The sequence below is a fragment of the Pseudopipra pipra genome, chromosome 19 (genome assembly GCF_036250125.1).
Source record: "Pseudopipra pipra isolate bDixPip1 chromosome 19, bDixPip1.hap1, whole genome shotgun sequence".
Classification (NCBI taxonomy): domain Eukaryota; kingdom Metazoa; phylum Chordata; class Aves; order Passeriformes; family Pipridae; genus Pseudopipra; species Pseudopipra pipra.
In genome coordinates this window covers 836,432-851,963 of record NC_087567.1, presented here as the reverse complement: position 1 = coordinate 851,963, position 15,532 = coordinate 836,432, and the positions used below count along the sequence as shown (strand labels likewise).

Sequence of the window (15,532 nt, the reverse complement as noted above, 5' to 3'; positions counted from 1 at the left end):
GGTGCAGCAGGGCCGTGCTTGGTGTGTCACACACCCATGTCCCAGTGCAGTGGCCAAGGACAGCTTGGCCCACAGGGACAGGGGGGCCCGGGTGGCTCTGGGCAGGTGCAGAAGCCTCCACCCTATCCCACCCTGGATAACCCCCCTGCCACCACAGCTCCCAGCTGCTGTCCCTGCCTGGGCAGGACAGGCCAGGTCTCAGTGCTTTGAAAGGTGACTGACTGGAAGGTGACTGAAGGGAGGGTCAAGGCTGAGAGGTCCCAATGCAGCTCCCAAACAAGCAGCTCTGCCCATGGCTGTGTGTGCAGTGAGAACCACGACAGCAGCTCCCAACGTGCCAGTGGTGGGACAGGTCACACAGACCACCAGACATCCCTGTTAACTCCCTGCCCTGTCACAAACTGCTGGCCTAACCTTCACCTCTTCCAAATGACAGCATGTCCCAGCTTCCCAGCTGCAGAATGAGGAACAGAGATTTGTGCAACCATTTAGGATTACAAAGCTAAATCATTCAGCATGGGTGAAGCACTCAGAACCCATGGGAGTCAGGTCATACATAACAGCAGGCTGGATTTGATTTAGATACCCAAGGGTACGTGATTAGATTCCAGAAGTTCTGGGGAGCCCAGGTCCCAGCAGTGTGGCAGGAAGGCAGGTGCTCAGCACCCTTGAAAAATCCATGTGAATTAGCTGAATGGAGACACACGAGGTCCAAATTTTGGTTCCAGATATGGAAGGCCTAAAGCCAGAAGCAGAGCACCGAGATATCAAACCCTCACAAAAGAAAAGAACAGTCCTACCAGGGCAGTGAAGCTCTAACTGATGTGGAAGCTGATAGAGAAATTTATTTTGGAAGCAGCAGACAGCAAAAAGCTCCTCTGCAGAGAGGATATGCACCTAAGAAACACCAAAACTTACAAAGTTTAAAAAAAAAAAAAAAAAAAAGACCTTAATGCAGCACATTGAAATCTCACACTGACTCTGGCAGCACCTCCTCTGATGAGGTGATCTCCTGGAAGCCTGAGATATGGAATTTGGGTATTTTACAGGCCACATCACCTCTTTGTCCTCTAGGCCTCAGAGATTACTGGCCAAACAAATTTGTAAACTTTTGGGAAAAAAAAAAAAAAAGGTAAAATACAAGGAAAAGTTCATAAATTTGTCAAAAATGCTCCTGAAAAAAATGCAGAAGAAACATTGTTCCAGCACTGAACCAACAGTGATGTTTGTATGAAAAATGAAAGCCTGGTTACCACAGGCTCCTTCAAACACTGAAATGTCTTTGCTAAGCCCTTGGAGGTTCCATTCTACTTGTGCTGACTTGAAAATACAGCTGATTACATTCAGAGACTGCAACTTTCAGGAAATGTAACAGATCAGTCACAGAAAAAAATCAAATTCTTGGTACTTTTGACCCTGAATCCTGCCTCCAAGGCTTCCAGTCAGCACCCTCTGCCATGGGAAGGCAGCACGTGGCAGAGAGGTAACAGAAATCAGTGACAACAAAGATGTGAAATGACAGTGATAGAAATGGGGAAGAGACAGGAAATATTTACAGGAAAATTCACACTAGTAATTGTGAACATGCCAATTTAGGATATTCCACTTTGAGGTTTAGTATTCATTTACAAAAATGGTAGAAACTCTCTCAGGTTACTTTCTAAAGAACTCTGCCAGCTGCAGACAGAGCAATAAACACATCAGAGAGGCTTTGGTACAGCCAGAAAAAAAACCTTTCCAGGATTAACAACAGTCCTTGAACTATCTAGAAAAAAGGAAGCAGCAGAGTCTGATGTGCAATTAGACCCCATTGGCTTTTGAGGAACCCAGCCCTGACGATTCACTAAAACATCCAACACATTTCTAAGGCAGCTCCCTGGAGAGTGTGTCACTCTCCCAGGTGTCATAAGGAGAAGGTCCACACAGGGCACCTCTGGAAGCTTCGGTCCTAGTGAATCCATGAAGACACTCACATGGTATAGCTGGGGAGTTCAACTGGACACCAGACACTTCAAACACCAAGTCTGAACATTAGGAGAGGTTATTTCATTTTGTCACCTTTCCAGGGTCAACACTTTGGTGATCAGATTTTTGAGAGGTGGCACCTCTGACAGTCAAGAGACTTCCCAGGCAGCACACAGAACACTCCAATAGCAACATGCTGTGAACCAGATGCCAAACAACATTCTTTGTGCGTGGTCATTTCTTAGCAGGTGGGTCTAAATCCTCTAACTCAACATCCACCCATCACTGCACCAAAAGAAAACAACACTTTCTAGAAAACCGAAAAACTCATCTACAGCCAACTGAACAACTTGGTTCCAGAGTGATGGGCAGCACAGCCCAGCCAGGCACCCTGCTGTGCACAGCCACAGTCACACCTCCCACATCACTCCCCTGTCAGTGTGATCTGAACCTCCTTTCAGCAAAGGCCATCAGCTGTAAGCAGCTCTGTAAAGCTTCCACAGAGATAACAGAGTAATCTAATTTTGTTTGTGACCTAAATCCTACTTGGACACAGCACAGATGAGATAAAAGGATACTTTCCAGTCAGTATAACGGATTTGAATTCGAAGAGCTCACCCTAACCATGGCTTGTGTCCTCCAGCCTCTGCAACTTCTGCTGCAGGGAAAACAAAGTTAGCAATTGTTAATCTGGTCTAAGTCAGAAATTCAGTCTGAACTTACGAGAGCCATGGGCTCACCTGGCAGGTCTCCACAGCCTCGACTGCTCCTCAGCCTGCACAGCATGGCAATCACTCGCTGACTCTGACCAGGCACTGGGACATCAGCCATCAGTAGAACACTTACATCTTCTCTAGACTGTATACTTTCAAGTAGGAATTATATTCCTCAACTACTCTCTGTAATTCAGGCTCTACTCTGCCTTACTCTGTACGTGTAAAATTCTGTTTAAAACTGTACCAGACACTCTATGCACTGGCAGAGTCCATGTCATACCTAGACAAAACCTCTTTGCACTTCTAGAGAGGAGTTGGTGGCAGCAGTCCCAGCTGAATCAAATGAGACACAATCTCCACCACATGCAGCCACAGAACCAGAATGGACCTCCCTTCCAAAACCCTTCCTCGATTCCTGCTGCTCCCCACATCCTCCTGGGGCTTTGCCCACCTACCCCATAGGATCTGCACAGGAAAGCAATTCACAGCATCATTTAGCTGGAATAAGGGATGTCTCAGCCCTCAACATCACCAGGAAGGGAGATTTCAGCGAGCCACAGCCCAAATTCTAGAACTAGAAAGGTACTTCCAGTTTCTAATCTCATTCAAAGTCACGCAGAGTCAGCCTCATATTTAAAGGTCACTTCAAAAAGCCCTGATTATAACACATTCTAATTCAGAAAGTACTCAGGGCAAACCCATTGCAGCACTGGAGATGTGAGGGCTCCTGTCCCTGGCTCCAGGCTGAGCAGCTGCAGCCTTGCTCATCTCCTCCTTCCTTGATTTCCTGGTCATCTGTGACAAAGGTGACCTCCTTCAAGACATCCTGACACAGCTGGTGGTGGATGTCCTGGGAACAATGAAGAAGGAAGGTGTCCTGTCAGAGGCTCAGGGTGACATGGGTTGGATGGGGATGGGAGAGGAGCAGTGAGGTCAAGCCACCCACTGCAGCCCTCACCAGCTCTCAGCTCCAAAGCCCCCATGGAGATGGTCCAGCAAAGCTCAGAGGTCCTGACTGCTCCCCAGCTCCTCCTGTTCCTGCCCATGGTCTCACATTTTTCCATGTTGCTCTGAATCCTGCTCTGGCTCCCACCTCCTGTTCTCCCACAGCTGCACACTCATACAGCCTGGAGGGATAAAGCCCCAACCTGGACCCAAACCATAACACCTGGCTCAAAATCTCCACAGGTGGGAAAGAAAAGACAACGAGGGGCAGGCAGAAGATTTGGGAACCCATGTCTCAACCTTCTACATCCAGTTGTGTAATCTGTACTGTCTCCTCCTGGACACACTATTCCAGGGCACAGCCTATGTATCAGCTGAAAGCCTCTACCCATGACAGCAATGAAGCTCTGGGAACAGTCTCCAGGCAGAAGCACAGTGGGAGTAGAGGGTCTCTGTGCCATGGGAGACAAGGCATTTGGGAAGCACTGAGCAGAGTGCTAATAATGCCATGTTTTGCAATTGAGATTCCATGGCCTTGAAATCATTCCTCCAGGTAACATGTCATGAAAACCAAGGAACTAGTATGAATGAATGGAGTCAGAAATCCCACACAAATCACCTGGGAAGCCTCCCTGTGGAAACCCCATCGAGTCCCCTCCAGCCTGTGTGCCTCCCCCCTGTTCACTGGAGCTAAACTCCACCCCTGGCTTACAGCAATTCCCAAAATTTTTTCCATCACACTTCCAAACTGTTTTTCCAAAACCCCTGAATATCTCCCAGATCAACAAATAAACCATCAAAAGAAAGCTGAACTCACACCTTGGGAGGGTATGTGGGGCCCATACCCATTTTATCCAGGTATGGAGCCTTGGCATTGAGAAAGAGAACAGCTACACCCGATAGCCTGAAATTTGGAAGGCCACCTGTGGCATGATGTGCCTCCCCTCCTTGACAGCCATGTCTCTGCTCCAGTTTCCACAGAGGTTTCCTCCCTCCTGATCTACACACTGGCACGAGGAGCCCCATTTGCCCCTTTACTGTCTATGTAGTAAGAAACCACACTCTCACCTGAACATCCACCAATCCAGCCTGAGCAGTTTCCCAACCAAAACCTGCTAATCAAATGAAATACAGCTAATAGGCGATTCCCATCTCCTGGCAGCTGCAGGTCACCTCTGCCTGTCTCCTTTCATGCCCCAGCCAGAGCTCAGCATAGGCAACAGGACTCTCTGCCCTCCTGGAGGCAGGAGCAATAGGACACCTCTGGATCGGTGGATCCAAGTCACAGAACCCCAAATTTCATGAGAGAAATTGACCTCTCCGTATCTTCAGATCCACCCATCTGGATGGAGAGGGTCTGCCCAGGGCAAACCCCAGCAGTGTGGAGCCAGCGCTCATTTCGGGAGGGTGCCCAGGCCACCCCACTCCACCAGGCTGAGGAGAAGTGACTTGGCAAACAGAAACACACTTTGCACCAGGAACACATCTGGGCAAGGAGGTCTGGAATACCCAGTTCAAATCCAAAGTCTAGAAAAGGTTTCTAGCCAACTGAGGAAAAAAGCATTCCAGCATCTCTGAGAAGAAGGGAGGAGATGGAGATGCATCAGCTGCGAGACAAACACTTGACAGAAGAGTGCAACCAGAAGATGTCAACACTGCTTCTGAGGAACAGCATCCGCTACAGACACACAAAGGACATGAGGACAATTAGCTGTATCCAACCTCACCGAGAAAGCGATCCAACAAACAGCATCCAGCTCTTTCAAACAGAAATGGCCACTACAGCTCAGAACCTCCCAAGAAAGCTTTGGCACAGGACACATCACCATCAATTCTGGCACTCGAACAACTATCATATCCAACCCAAAACACTTCCAAGCCCTCAGAACCAATAGCACCATTAACCAGCCCAGAATCCAACCCCTGCCAACAACTGTATCTCCCACAGAGATAAAGCACCACCTTCTTCCTGGACAGTGTTGACAGTCACTTGCACAAACATGAAACTTAACATGTTGTGGACTAACACTGAAAGCTCTTCTGTGCTAGACAGGAGCCACTGTGACTTCCAGTGAATCCAAGACAGAAATCCGCACAGATAAACACAGAAAAGTCAAATCCCTATGGATGGCTGATGGTGGGAACTCACTAGCTGAGACTAAGTCCTTTATTTAATGGACTAGGGATGTCAGAGAGAGAAGAGCCCCAGATCTGGTTTTGCAGAAAATCCTTACAAGGGTTTGATGATGTGATGAGACCCAAAAAGTAAATATCTAAATGTGAACTCTACAACCAGCAAAAATACTCAAGTTCAGAGGGGAAAAGAGAAGGAAAGAGGAGGACTTGCTGGAAAGATCACTCAGGGTTTTAAATGAATCATCTAAAGTACTCTATAAAACTTCTCGATGTTGTAATTACCATCAATAACTCATCAGAAACATACTTTTAACTCAATAATGGCTTGCTTGAAAATCCCCAGCACAAAGAAGCTCCCAGGAATAGAGCCCAGTGGGTAAGTCCTGGGGAAGCAGAAGGCATTGAGCTCCAGGAGAGAGGCAGCAACATGCAGAGCCAAGCAGGAGCAGCCTGTGACAGGGACACCTTGGAGAGCCCAGGCAGCAGAGAGGCTGCAGGTGCAGTTTCTGAGCCTCGACACTGATAAAACTCCTGAGACCTTAGAGAAGAAAAATGTGGGGCATCTTTCTGTGCCTGTTGCATCTGCCCCACGGAGCGGCTGCGGTGAGGCATCATCCAGCTGGGTTGGTGGATCTGAGGATACAAAGCTGATCTTTTCCATGCTGGTGTACACTGGTATGTACTAGTGCCAGGAACAGCTCTGTGCCACTCTTGCACTCTGACTTTGGATAGGGATATCCTGGAGCTAAGCTGGCTAGAAAAGTCCCCGAGACCTGATCTCTGCGTAACTCCCAAACATATCCCTGTTGGTAAAATGATAATCCTCAACTTTTTGTCTATTTTAGTGCTGCAAACAATTCTATCACAGTTATGGCTTTCACAAGTAACATAGAAACAAGAACTTCTAACAAAAAGTAATAAGCTGAATAAAGAGATAGGAAAATGACAGTGAATCAGTCTGGAAATTAATTACAGGCATATCTAGCATTATCAGTTACAATATCTCAATTCTGGAAGGCATTAGCTCCAGTGTAAAACAGGACAATCCCAATTTAATTTCTTTTTTTAATTCCGGAAAGAAAAATCTTCTCCAGTGACTCAAACTGAGAGATTCAAACAACCTACAAATAACTGGAGTAATCAAACTGCATTTAACTAACACCGGGTGTTGGCTAAATAATTTCAAAGTTGTTCCACTAGTTGTGCCGTTGGCTTTATACTCACATGTGTGGATTTTGGAAAGGAACTCCAGAAGTATTTAGAGTAAATCTTGCTGTGGACTTGAAAGGTGGATTTGCAAAATTTAACTTCAGCGCTTTGCGTTTACCTGGGAGACAACGAACATAAAGTAAACTTTTTGTCAGCAACAAAATATTGAGAGCATCTGGAAATAAACAGGAAAAAATGACATATTGTAAGAAAAGGAAAATGCATTTCAGAACAACATTAGCAAATCACAGCTCATGTCAGGGACATGGGGATGCAGACAGAGAGTCGGCTCACACTCCAAGGTCTTCCCTGGCTCATTCCAAGGCAGTCACCAAAGAGAGGTGTCCAGAGCAGCTCCTGGGACAGGTGGAGCACCTGCATCACCTTCCAGGGTTCCAGCAGCCACGGGGCACCTCCTCACCATGGCCCTGGCCATCCTCCATGCACACCCAAGGGGGCAAAGGGGCCTGACCTGCCCGGCACGGCCTGGGCACACCACCAGACCCAGGGGATGGCACTGCAGAGGGAAAGGACACCTTCTATGTAACACCCCAACCAAGGATGGCTGACGGGCTTCCTGACCTGGAGATGGCCAGGCTTGAGGGAGGCCTGTGAGCTCCTTCTGCAAAGTGGGCTGCCAAGCAGAGAGAAAAATTCAGCCCATCCGAAGGGTAACCAGGTGAGGGAAAGCTTTGCTCTGCAGCCAACTGAGGAAGTGTGGGGAAACAAAATAAACAAACAGGACTGTGGGAGGGGTCCTGGTCACTGCACCAGCCACTGGTTCTGTACTTGCCATTGAAGTTGAGATGACCTGCTCAAGCAATAGCAGGATCAGGGTCTACAAAGGCAGCTGTCCCTTCCCAGCACTCCCACTGGGGAGCAGAAGACCCCATGTTGTCCCTGTTTGCCCACAGGAAACCTGCATTCCTCCCCACCAAAACACCTAAGATGGGGCCTCTTCCAGCCCTCCTTCCCGGGAGCCTGGAACTGAACCCCCCTGGCTTCCCACTGCCTGGGTGATGTCTTAACCAGTCACTGCTGCTCATCCCAGGAGGCACTGGCCACCCTAAGCTGGCACAAACCTGGACTCCTCCAACAATTTCTTTCACCTGCACCCTAGAGCAGGTGTCATATTCCTCACCATCCCACGACCCCCCCTGGGAAAAACCAAAAGGCACCATTCTGCTCTCCAGCATTCCTGTACCTTGCACAAAGAGGTGTTTTGGGTAACTCCAAGACCATAAAAAAAGAAGAAAAAATAAGTCAAAGCACTTAGAGCAATTTCAGGGCACGAGATATTACAAGGATCAGAGAACCACAGAATCATTGAGGTTGAAAAGGACCAATCATTCCTCCAGCACTGCCAAACCCACCACTAAGCTGTGTCCCCAAGTGCCACATCCACATATCTTTTAAATCACTCCAGGGATGGTGACTCCACTGCCCTGGGCAGCCTGTGCCAGGACCCAACAACCCTTTGGGTGAAGGAATCTTTCCTAATATTTAATCTACACCTCCCCTGGCACAACTTGAGGATGTCTCCTCTTGTCCTATTGCTTGTTTCTTGGAAGGAGAGACCCACCTTGCTAATAGAATCACAGAACCTTTGAGGATGGAAAGGACCTTAAAGATCACCATGGTAATATACATCTAAAACCAGCCTAATAAACCCAACACACCTCAGAATTAAGCACTCCCTCAAAAGAAATACACCCACCCTGTAGCCTGGCAGGCCAGGAAAGCTTGTGGCCAGCACCCACCCATACCCAGTCAAGGCTTCTTAACACTTGCCACCCCACACCAGCTCAGCTGGGACCAAGTGACAGCTCAGCTTATTGGGGTGAAGTTCTGCCCTGAGGTGTCACTGCAGGAGCCAGGTGCTGCTGGCACTACCCGAGCTCAGCACATGAAGCCCATGGCACAGCTCCAGTCACTCCTCCTTTGATTTCCACAGAGAGATGACCCCTGTTTCCTCTATCAACCTTTTAAATCACTGGTAGATAACTTCAGTTTTAATCCTGCTGCAATACAGTAATCCAGAAATACCTGCACACATGTTGCATTTGCTAAAAATCACCAAATTTGCTAGACATAAACGTCACACAAGGAACTTGCAAAAAATCCAACAGCGGGAAATGAATTATCCAATGCTTTGCATGACCCACTTAAAAAACACATCCCCATTTTCTGGTGATGATTCACCAGCAGATTTCCATAAGGTTCCATCAGTGATTCTGGGCCTCTCATCACTAAGGATGGTGGGGAAGAGCAAAGGCAAGGATGCCTGGCCCGGGTGAGGGGGGCTCAGCACAGAGCTCAACACTGCGATGGGCCCTTCCTGAGCGTGGTACCCAAAAAGAAACGGCACAGCATGGACTAGGCTGCAGGACTACAAGGAGAGGATAAAATACTAGTTGTTAAAAATCCTGAGTACACTGCAACAAGGTAACCATGATTGGCTTGCTCCTGTTAAAAGTACTGATCTCTGATTTGACACAGTTTCAGAATCACAGAATATTCTGAGTTGGAAGGGAGCCACAAGGATCATCAAGTCCAACTCAAGTGAACGGCCAGAATAAGGAAAAAGGCCCCTGCTGGTGCTGCAAGCTGGTCTACTTTGGGGTACTTCCCCTCCAGTAGCACCCTCGTATTTTGCTTTGTTGTGTGCAAAAAAAAATAATGAAAGAAATAATGTAGTTTAGCAAATGCAATAATGCCCAAAATACCCATTAACCATCTTGCTTGCCAAACTGACTTCCCAGCATGAGGTTCCACCTTTCAACAATGCATTTTCAAAGCTTTCTTTAATCTTTTCCAAATAAAGATGATTCTTTCCACATGTTTATTATGCATAACTTATTCTTCTGAAAAACACTTAAGTTGGGGCCGCAGGGTCCCTCTCCCCAGCTCAGAGAAAAGGCCTGGTATCGCTAAGTTCTGCCTGACCTCCATCCCTGCCTCCACTGAGCCATGTAGCATGAGGAATATCTTATTTATGTTACATGCACACAAAGCAAGTCCTCATTTTGTACCAGATGACTGCATCTATACACACAGCACTGTCAGGAGGATAAGCAAGTCTTCTCTCCTGCTTGGACTTGGCCACTCCAAAATCTCCTGGAGTAGGCAGTGCAATGTGGAAGCCAAGGACAGCGAGAGGCAGGCACTGATGGAGCAACAACATGCTGGTTCCAAGAGTGCCAGGTGACAGTAACACTTCACTCTCACTTCAAAGAATCACAGAATCATGGAGTGGTTTGGGTTGAAAAGGACCTTAAAGATCAACTCATTCCAACTTCTGCCATGGGCAGGGACACCTTCCATTTCAGGTTGATCAAAGCCCTGTCCAAGCTAACTCTGAATGACAGGGCATCCACACCTTCCCTGGGCAATCTGTGCCAACGTCTCACCACTGTCATTGTAAGGATCCCTTCCCAGCTGACACTCAGTCCGTTGTCAGCCAGCAGCGCACTCTGTGCCGCATGGCTGTCCCCTGAGCCAAACGCACAGCTGAGGGAAGGTCTGCAGCACTGAGGAACCAGAGGGTTCCTGGCAGGACCCTCTGAGAGTGCAAGACCTGTCACAACACCCCACCATCGCCTGACCGACCTCCCACACCTCTTCGGACTACTTCCCTGAGGGCACCTCCCTTCCCACACACAGCAAAACCAGATGGATTTCAGAGTGCCAAGGCTCTGGAGGATGCTGACGCTTGTCCCTGCACCCTCCCCCTGCGCCCCCGTCTGCGAAGGCACAGGGGTGGTGCTGGGCAGGGACCTGCAGGGAAGGGCCACACAGCCCCTCGCTCACTGCTCCTGTCATGGCACCACAAACCTGCTCTCAGACTAGGTCCAGGGATTTCTTGCATCATTCTTTCAGTATGTTTCATTCACCCACCCAAACCCCAGGCCTCTGTCAAGGGCAACAATGTCATGTCATAAGATTTTCCCTTTCTCACACCAACGCTTATACAGCTCAGGAGAACGCTAGACTTCTAGCTAGCTAGAAGTGGCCCAACATCAAAATTGGCACAATTAACTACAAACTCTGATCAGAAAAATCTCTTCTCACAGCCTGTTCCTATTCTTGCTACTTGCAAACTTTATACACCAAGTTTCCTCCTGTTTTCACATTGGGACAGAATGTTTTTTATCACAGTTAAGCACTGGTCTATTGATTTCTATCTTAGTAGGTTTCTAAGGATAGTTTCAGTTATGTCAATCCACCATCTGGAGCTGTATTTTCTACAAATCCAAAGAATACAGAAGCACAAGTTGCCCCTGGGAAGCAAACAGGATGATTTGCTTTTGCTCAGCTGATGAACATGGAACTTGACCAGGGAGAAATGAACATCCTGAGAAATGCCAGGAATTTCCATCTAGCACAGATCACATGGAAACACTTACTGGAAGTGAAACAACACACTCAAATGGACCAGAAGTCTGAGGAGAGCCAAAGCAAGCTGTGTTCCCCAGCAGCCTTCCAAAACCCGAGTGCTTCAGCTATGGACTCAAGAGTCTCGAGTTTCACACTAAAAAAGACTTTTGACAATTCCATGTCCTTATTCCTTGCAGGCACTCATTCTAACTGGAGGCAAAAGAGCCTCTTTAGACGCAAGAGTTTTGCTGTGATTTTGCTATGCGCAGATTCAATACAGTCCCGCCCTGTCCAACTACAACAAAGAGGCCTGGGGCTAATGGTGCTCCTGGAATTCACTAATGCCCGTCATCACCAAGGCTGTGCAACCAAAACTGTCTGAAAATGTGCAGCAGAAATATTCACCTTACATAGATTAAATGTCTTTTAAAGGTTCTGCTAACTTTATACATAATTCTAACCATCAACCACTATGACACCTACTTCTCTGAAAACTTTTACTGTAAAGATTATGTGAGAAGCAATGATTTGAAGGAAACCAAAAATAACTTTAGAATAGATCACTTTTTCACAAATGAGGTTAATCCCCAACACCAGACGTGAAACCATGAAATTCTGTGACTTATGGTCTTCCCAGTTGTGACTTGTGGGTTCGGTCAGCTGCGTGTTAACAGTTATACCAAGTCCAGACATGAAACCACGATGGTCTGGGCTTTGGTTGAGCTGAAGTGGCAAGGGAAGCACTGACTTTGAGTGAATCTAACCAGGCTTGCATCCTAAATTATGCTGCTGAGAAGAACAAAGACAGCCAAGAATAGCTTTCTGACGGCAAGTAAGTTAAATGTTCTATCCATAAGGACAACAATCCTTATTTCAAATCACCACAGCCTTAAAGCGGTGGTGGTAGCGCTGGTGTCCTCTAAAGCATTTTTAAAAGGATGTTGTCATTCTAGCACCAGGCTTATGCGTGGAACAATAGTAAGGGAGTGATGCCTTGTGTCCTGCTACTCCCCAAATGCACATCCCTTGGCATTCCATTAACCACAGACAAAACAGACACCAGGAAAAGCATCTGGGAGCACTGGAAACCCACCTACACAACAGCCCCAGAAGAACTCCAGCTCATAGCAGCACTTGTTCCTTGCTGCACTGGTGAATGGGTGCTACGCCAAGCACAGAATTATTTATGTGCTGCTACCCATCACCAGAACTAATCCAAGCACTTGGCTCTGCAGTTAAGTTCTCATCACTCTTTCTGAGGCCCCTTCACCACCACCACAGCCAACCAGTCTTCACACAACCAGGAACAGCTGCCTAGCAGGTCACGTGCAGGCCAAAAGTATTCTTCCAGAGTTAGATTGGGTACTACTATTTTTACTTCACCTAGGACACCTATGATTTACAGAATCAGAAAATCATCAAGGTTAGAAAAGGCCTCTAAGATCACAAGTCCAATGATCACCGCAGCACCACCACTGAATTCACCACTAAACCATGTCCTCAAGTGCCACATCCACACGTTTCTTGAACACTTCAGGGATGGGGACTCCATCACCTCCCTGGGCAGCCCCTTCCAATGCCTGATAACCCCTTCCATAAAGAATTTTTTTCCTAATATCCAATCTAAACCTCCCCTGGCACATTTCCTCTTGTCCTGTCCCTTGTTCCCTGGGAGCAGAGCCCAACCCCCCCCAGCTCCACCCTCCTGTCAGGCGGGTTGTAGAGAGCGAGAAGGTTCCTCCTGAGCCTCCTTTCCTCGAGGCTGAGCCTCCCCAGCTGCTCCTGGTGCTCCAGACCTTTCCTCAGCTCTGTTCCCTGGACACGCTCCAGCCCCTCAAATGTTTTTCTTGCCTGAGGGGCCCAAAACTGCCTCCAGGACTGGAGGTGCCTCAGCAGTGCCCAGCACAGGGGCACTGGGTCCTGGTGGATACTTATTGGAGAAAGCAATCTTAATTTCTTCCTAGAATTTCCTCACTCCTGTTCCTGCCTGCCATACCCTCAATAGCACTGCTGACTATGTTCATGTTACACAGAGCAAAATGCTCCCTTTCCAAGATTTTCGAAACAGTAGTAGTTTAATGGATTTTGTCCAAGGTTTCTGTCTTGCAGGGATACAAACCGATACCTGCCAAAACACCTTCCACCTAGTTCAACTCTGATGTATCAACCTCTTGCTGTCACAGCCTGAGTGCACCTGTCACAGGGCACAGGTGAATATTCTCTCTGGTCCAGATGCTGAAGTCACTCTCCCTTTGTGAAGTGATATTCCAGGAATCAAGTCTGCACTCTAACTTCCTTACTCTAGTATAACCAGGAAAAAACAGAGATACAGCCACAGGACCACAAGCTGCGACACCAAACAGTAGGAAGGACAATCAGTAGATTTGCAATTAAGTGTGAAATCTTTTTATCTCTCCCTTGTAAAATTAAAACACATCAACAAAAAGACAGAGAAAACGGGGAGGAAGGGATGATTTGCTTGCATTTGGAAACAGAGCTGGATGCTTGAAGTTATTTTCTTATGAGAAAATTATCGGGTCTGATTTCTTCCAGGGCAACTCCAAGAAAAGCAAGTGCCAAGTCTCACCTGCAACAGAAAAAAAACCCCAGTGACACAGATCTCTGCTCTTCCAAGAGCTTTAAATAATCAAACTGTCGTACCTTGTCTGCTAACAAAATGCCTGCTTTGATGTAGAGACAGCAGAGAACATTCACCTGCGTTCAGAGCTGCAGCCCCGCAGCTGCTGATGCCCTGAACGCTCCCAGGATTCCCAGCTGGTTCTCCCTACTCCTGCTAGCACAGCTCTGCCTGCCCACGGACCCTGCCCACCTATCATCCTGCAGTTATATTTCCTTCCTTTCCAGTCTTGCTCACGGATCTACTCCAATACCTGCACAACTAATTTGAGACTAAAGTAGGTTTCAAGCCTTACCCTCATGATAAATCATTTTTCAAGAAAAAACTAGTCAAATTTTAAAACAAAATCTGAAGAACTTCAGCATATCATGCAGTTCTATTTGAGGAGTCTGGATGAAAGAAGGGGTCTCGGGTTTGAGTTATTATTTTAAGAATTGCAGCTACAGAAATTCACTTTGAAGGCTACAAGTATTTTCAGTGTGTCTGTCTGTTACTGATATTTATTGTCCTTCAATTTATTATACTTCAATTTAGTATAATCCAAGAGTCAGTCTTCAAATCTGAGATGACAATTCTGCACTGCAGGAATGAGCTCATTTTTAGGAATCACCTCATTAGGAAGAGGATTTATCCATAATTCCCCTACAGCCCCAAGTGTGCTTCCACTTAGGGAGTACAAACACCAGAGCAGCCAGGACTCTGGGAGGGTTACTTGCCATTGCCTTCAGGAAACTACTCCGCAGCAAAATATTTGTACTAGACAAGATTTTAGCAGACATCTGGGTGAGGTAGTGCCAGGAGGTGGCTTACAGCTGCACCAGCAAACACACACCTCTGCAACTTGGAATGCAGGATTCGTGCTACTTGCAGCACTTGCAGCAGATCTATAAATACCAACACCATGATGCCTGGCTAAAGTAGGTTAGGCTTAGAGTGCAAGAAATTGCAGTCTGATTAAGATTAGTTCCCTCAGACTGGAAACTCCCAGCAGCAAAACCTGAGAATGAAGTCTCTATGCCCTCCAAAATCCACAATTAACCTTCAATATTTATTATCCCTGATGCCACCCTGCACAGAAACACCATTTGTAGGAATAGCATTAAAACTACCCAAGTCTTGGGAGTAGATCAACTGTGGTAAAATAGCTTCAACCTACGCCTGGGCAAGGGCTGCCTAGGAATGTCCCAGCCCATGCACACAGGGCAGAGCCACGCTTGTGCCAGGCTGTGGGGGCAGTTCCCTGCCCAGAGGGGAGCACAGCACTCAGGTCAGATAGCAGCTTCCACCCCAAACTGGGGTTCAGCTCATTTCTAGCTGGAGAGCAGCATTTAACACATCACTTCCAGTCACAGCCCAAAGCCAAGAGTGGTGAAACACTGCTGGAGAGAACCTGGAGGGTCTGGCTGTATCTGCTCTCACAGTACCACTTCACTCACAAAATATTCCTCAGACCTGTGTTTGAGGCAGCCATGGCATAACTCTGTGGAGCCTGTCATAGAGCAGCTGCCAGAAAGAAAGGGTGACACTGCCCTGGAAAATTTATTGC

At 47.3% G+C, this 15,532-nt stretch overlaps 1 protein-coding gene across 3 annotated transcripts in view; it reads right to left on the bottom strand.

Annotated features, from left to right (window-relative positions):
* Positions 1 to 15,532, bottom strand: part of MAP2K4 (mitogen-activated protein kinase kinase 4) — a 94,393-nt gene that overhangs the window by 53,748 nt on the left and 25,113 nt on the right. For 2 of the 3 annotated variants that reach the window (XM_064675600.1, XM_064675601.1), the window contains exon 2: positions 6,987 to 7,089. The exons of the other annotated variant lie outside the window; for it this stretch is intronic. In XM_064675600.1, coding sequence (XP_064531670.1) covers positions 6,987 to 7,089 — 103 coding nt within the window. The remainder of the gene's footprint in view (positions 1 to 6,986; positions 7,090 to 15,532) is intronic. 3 annotated transcript variants of the gene reach the window in all.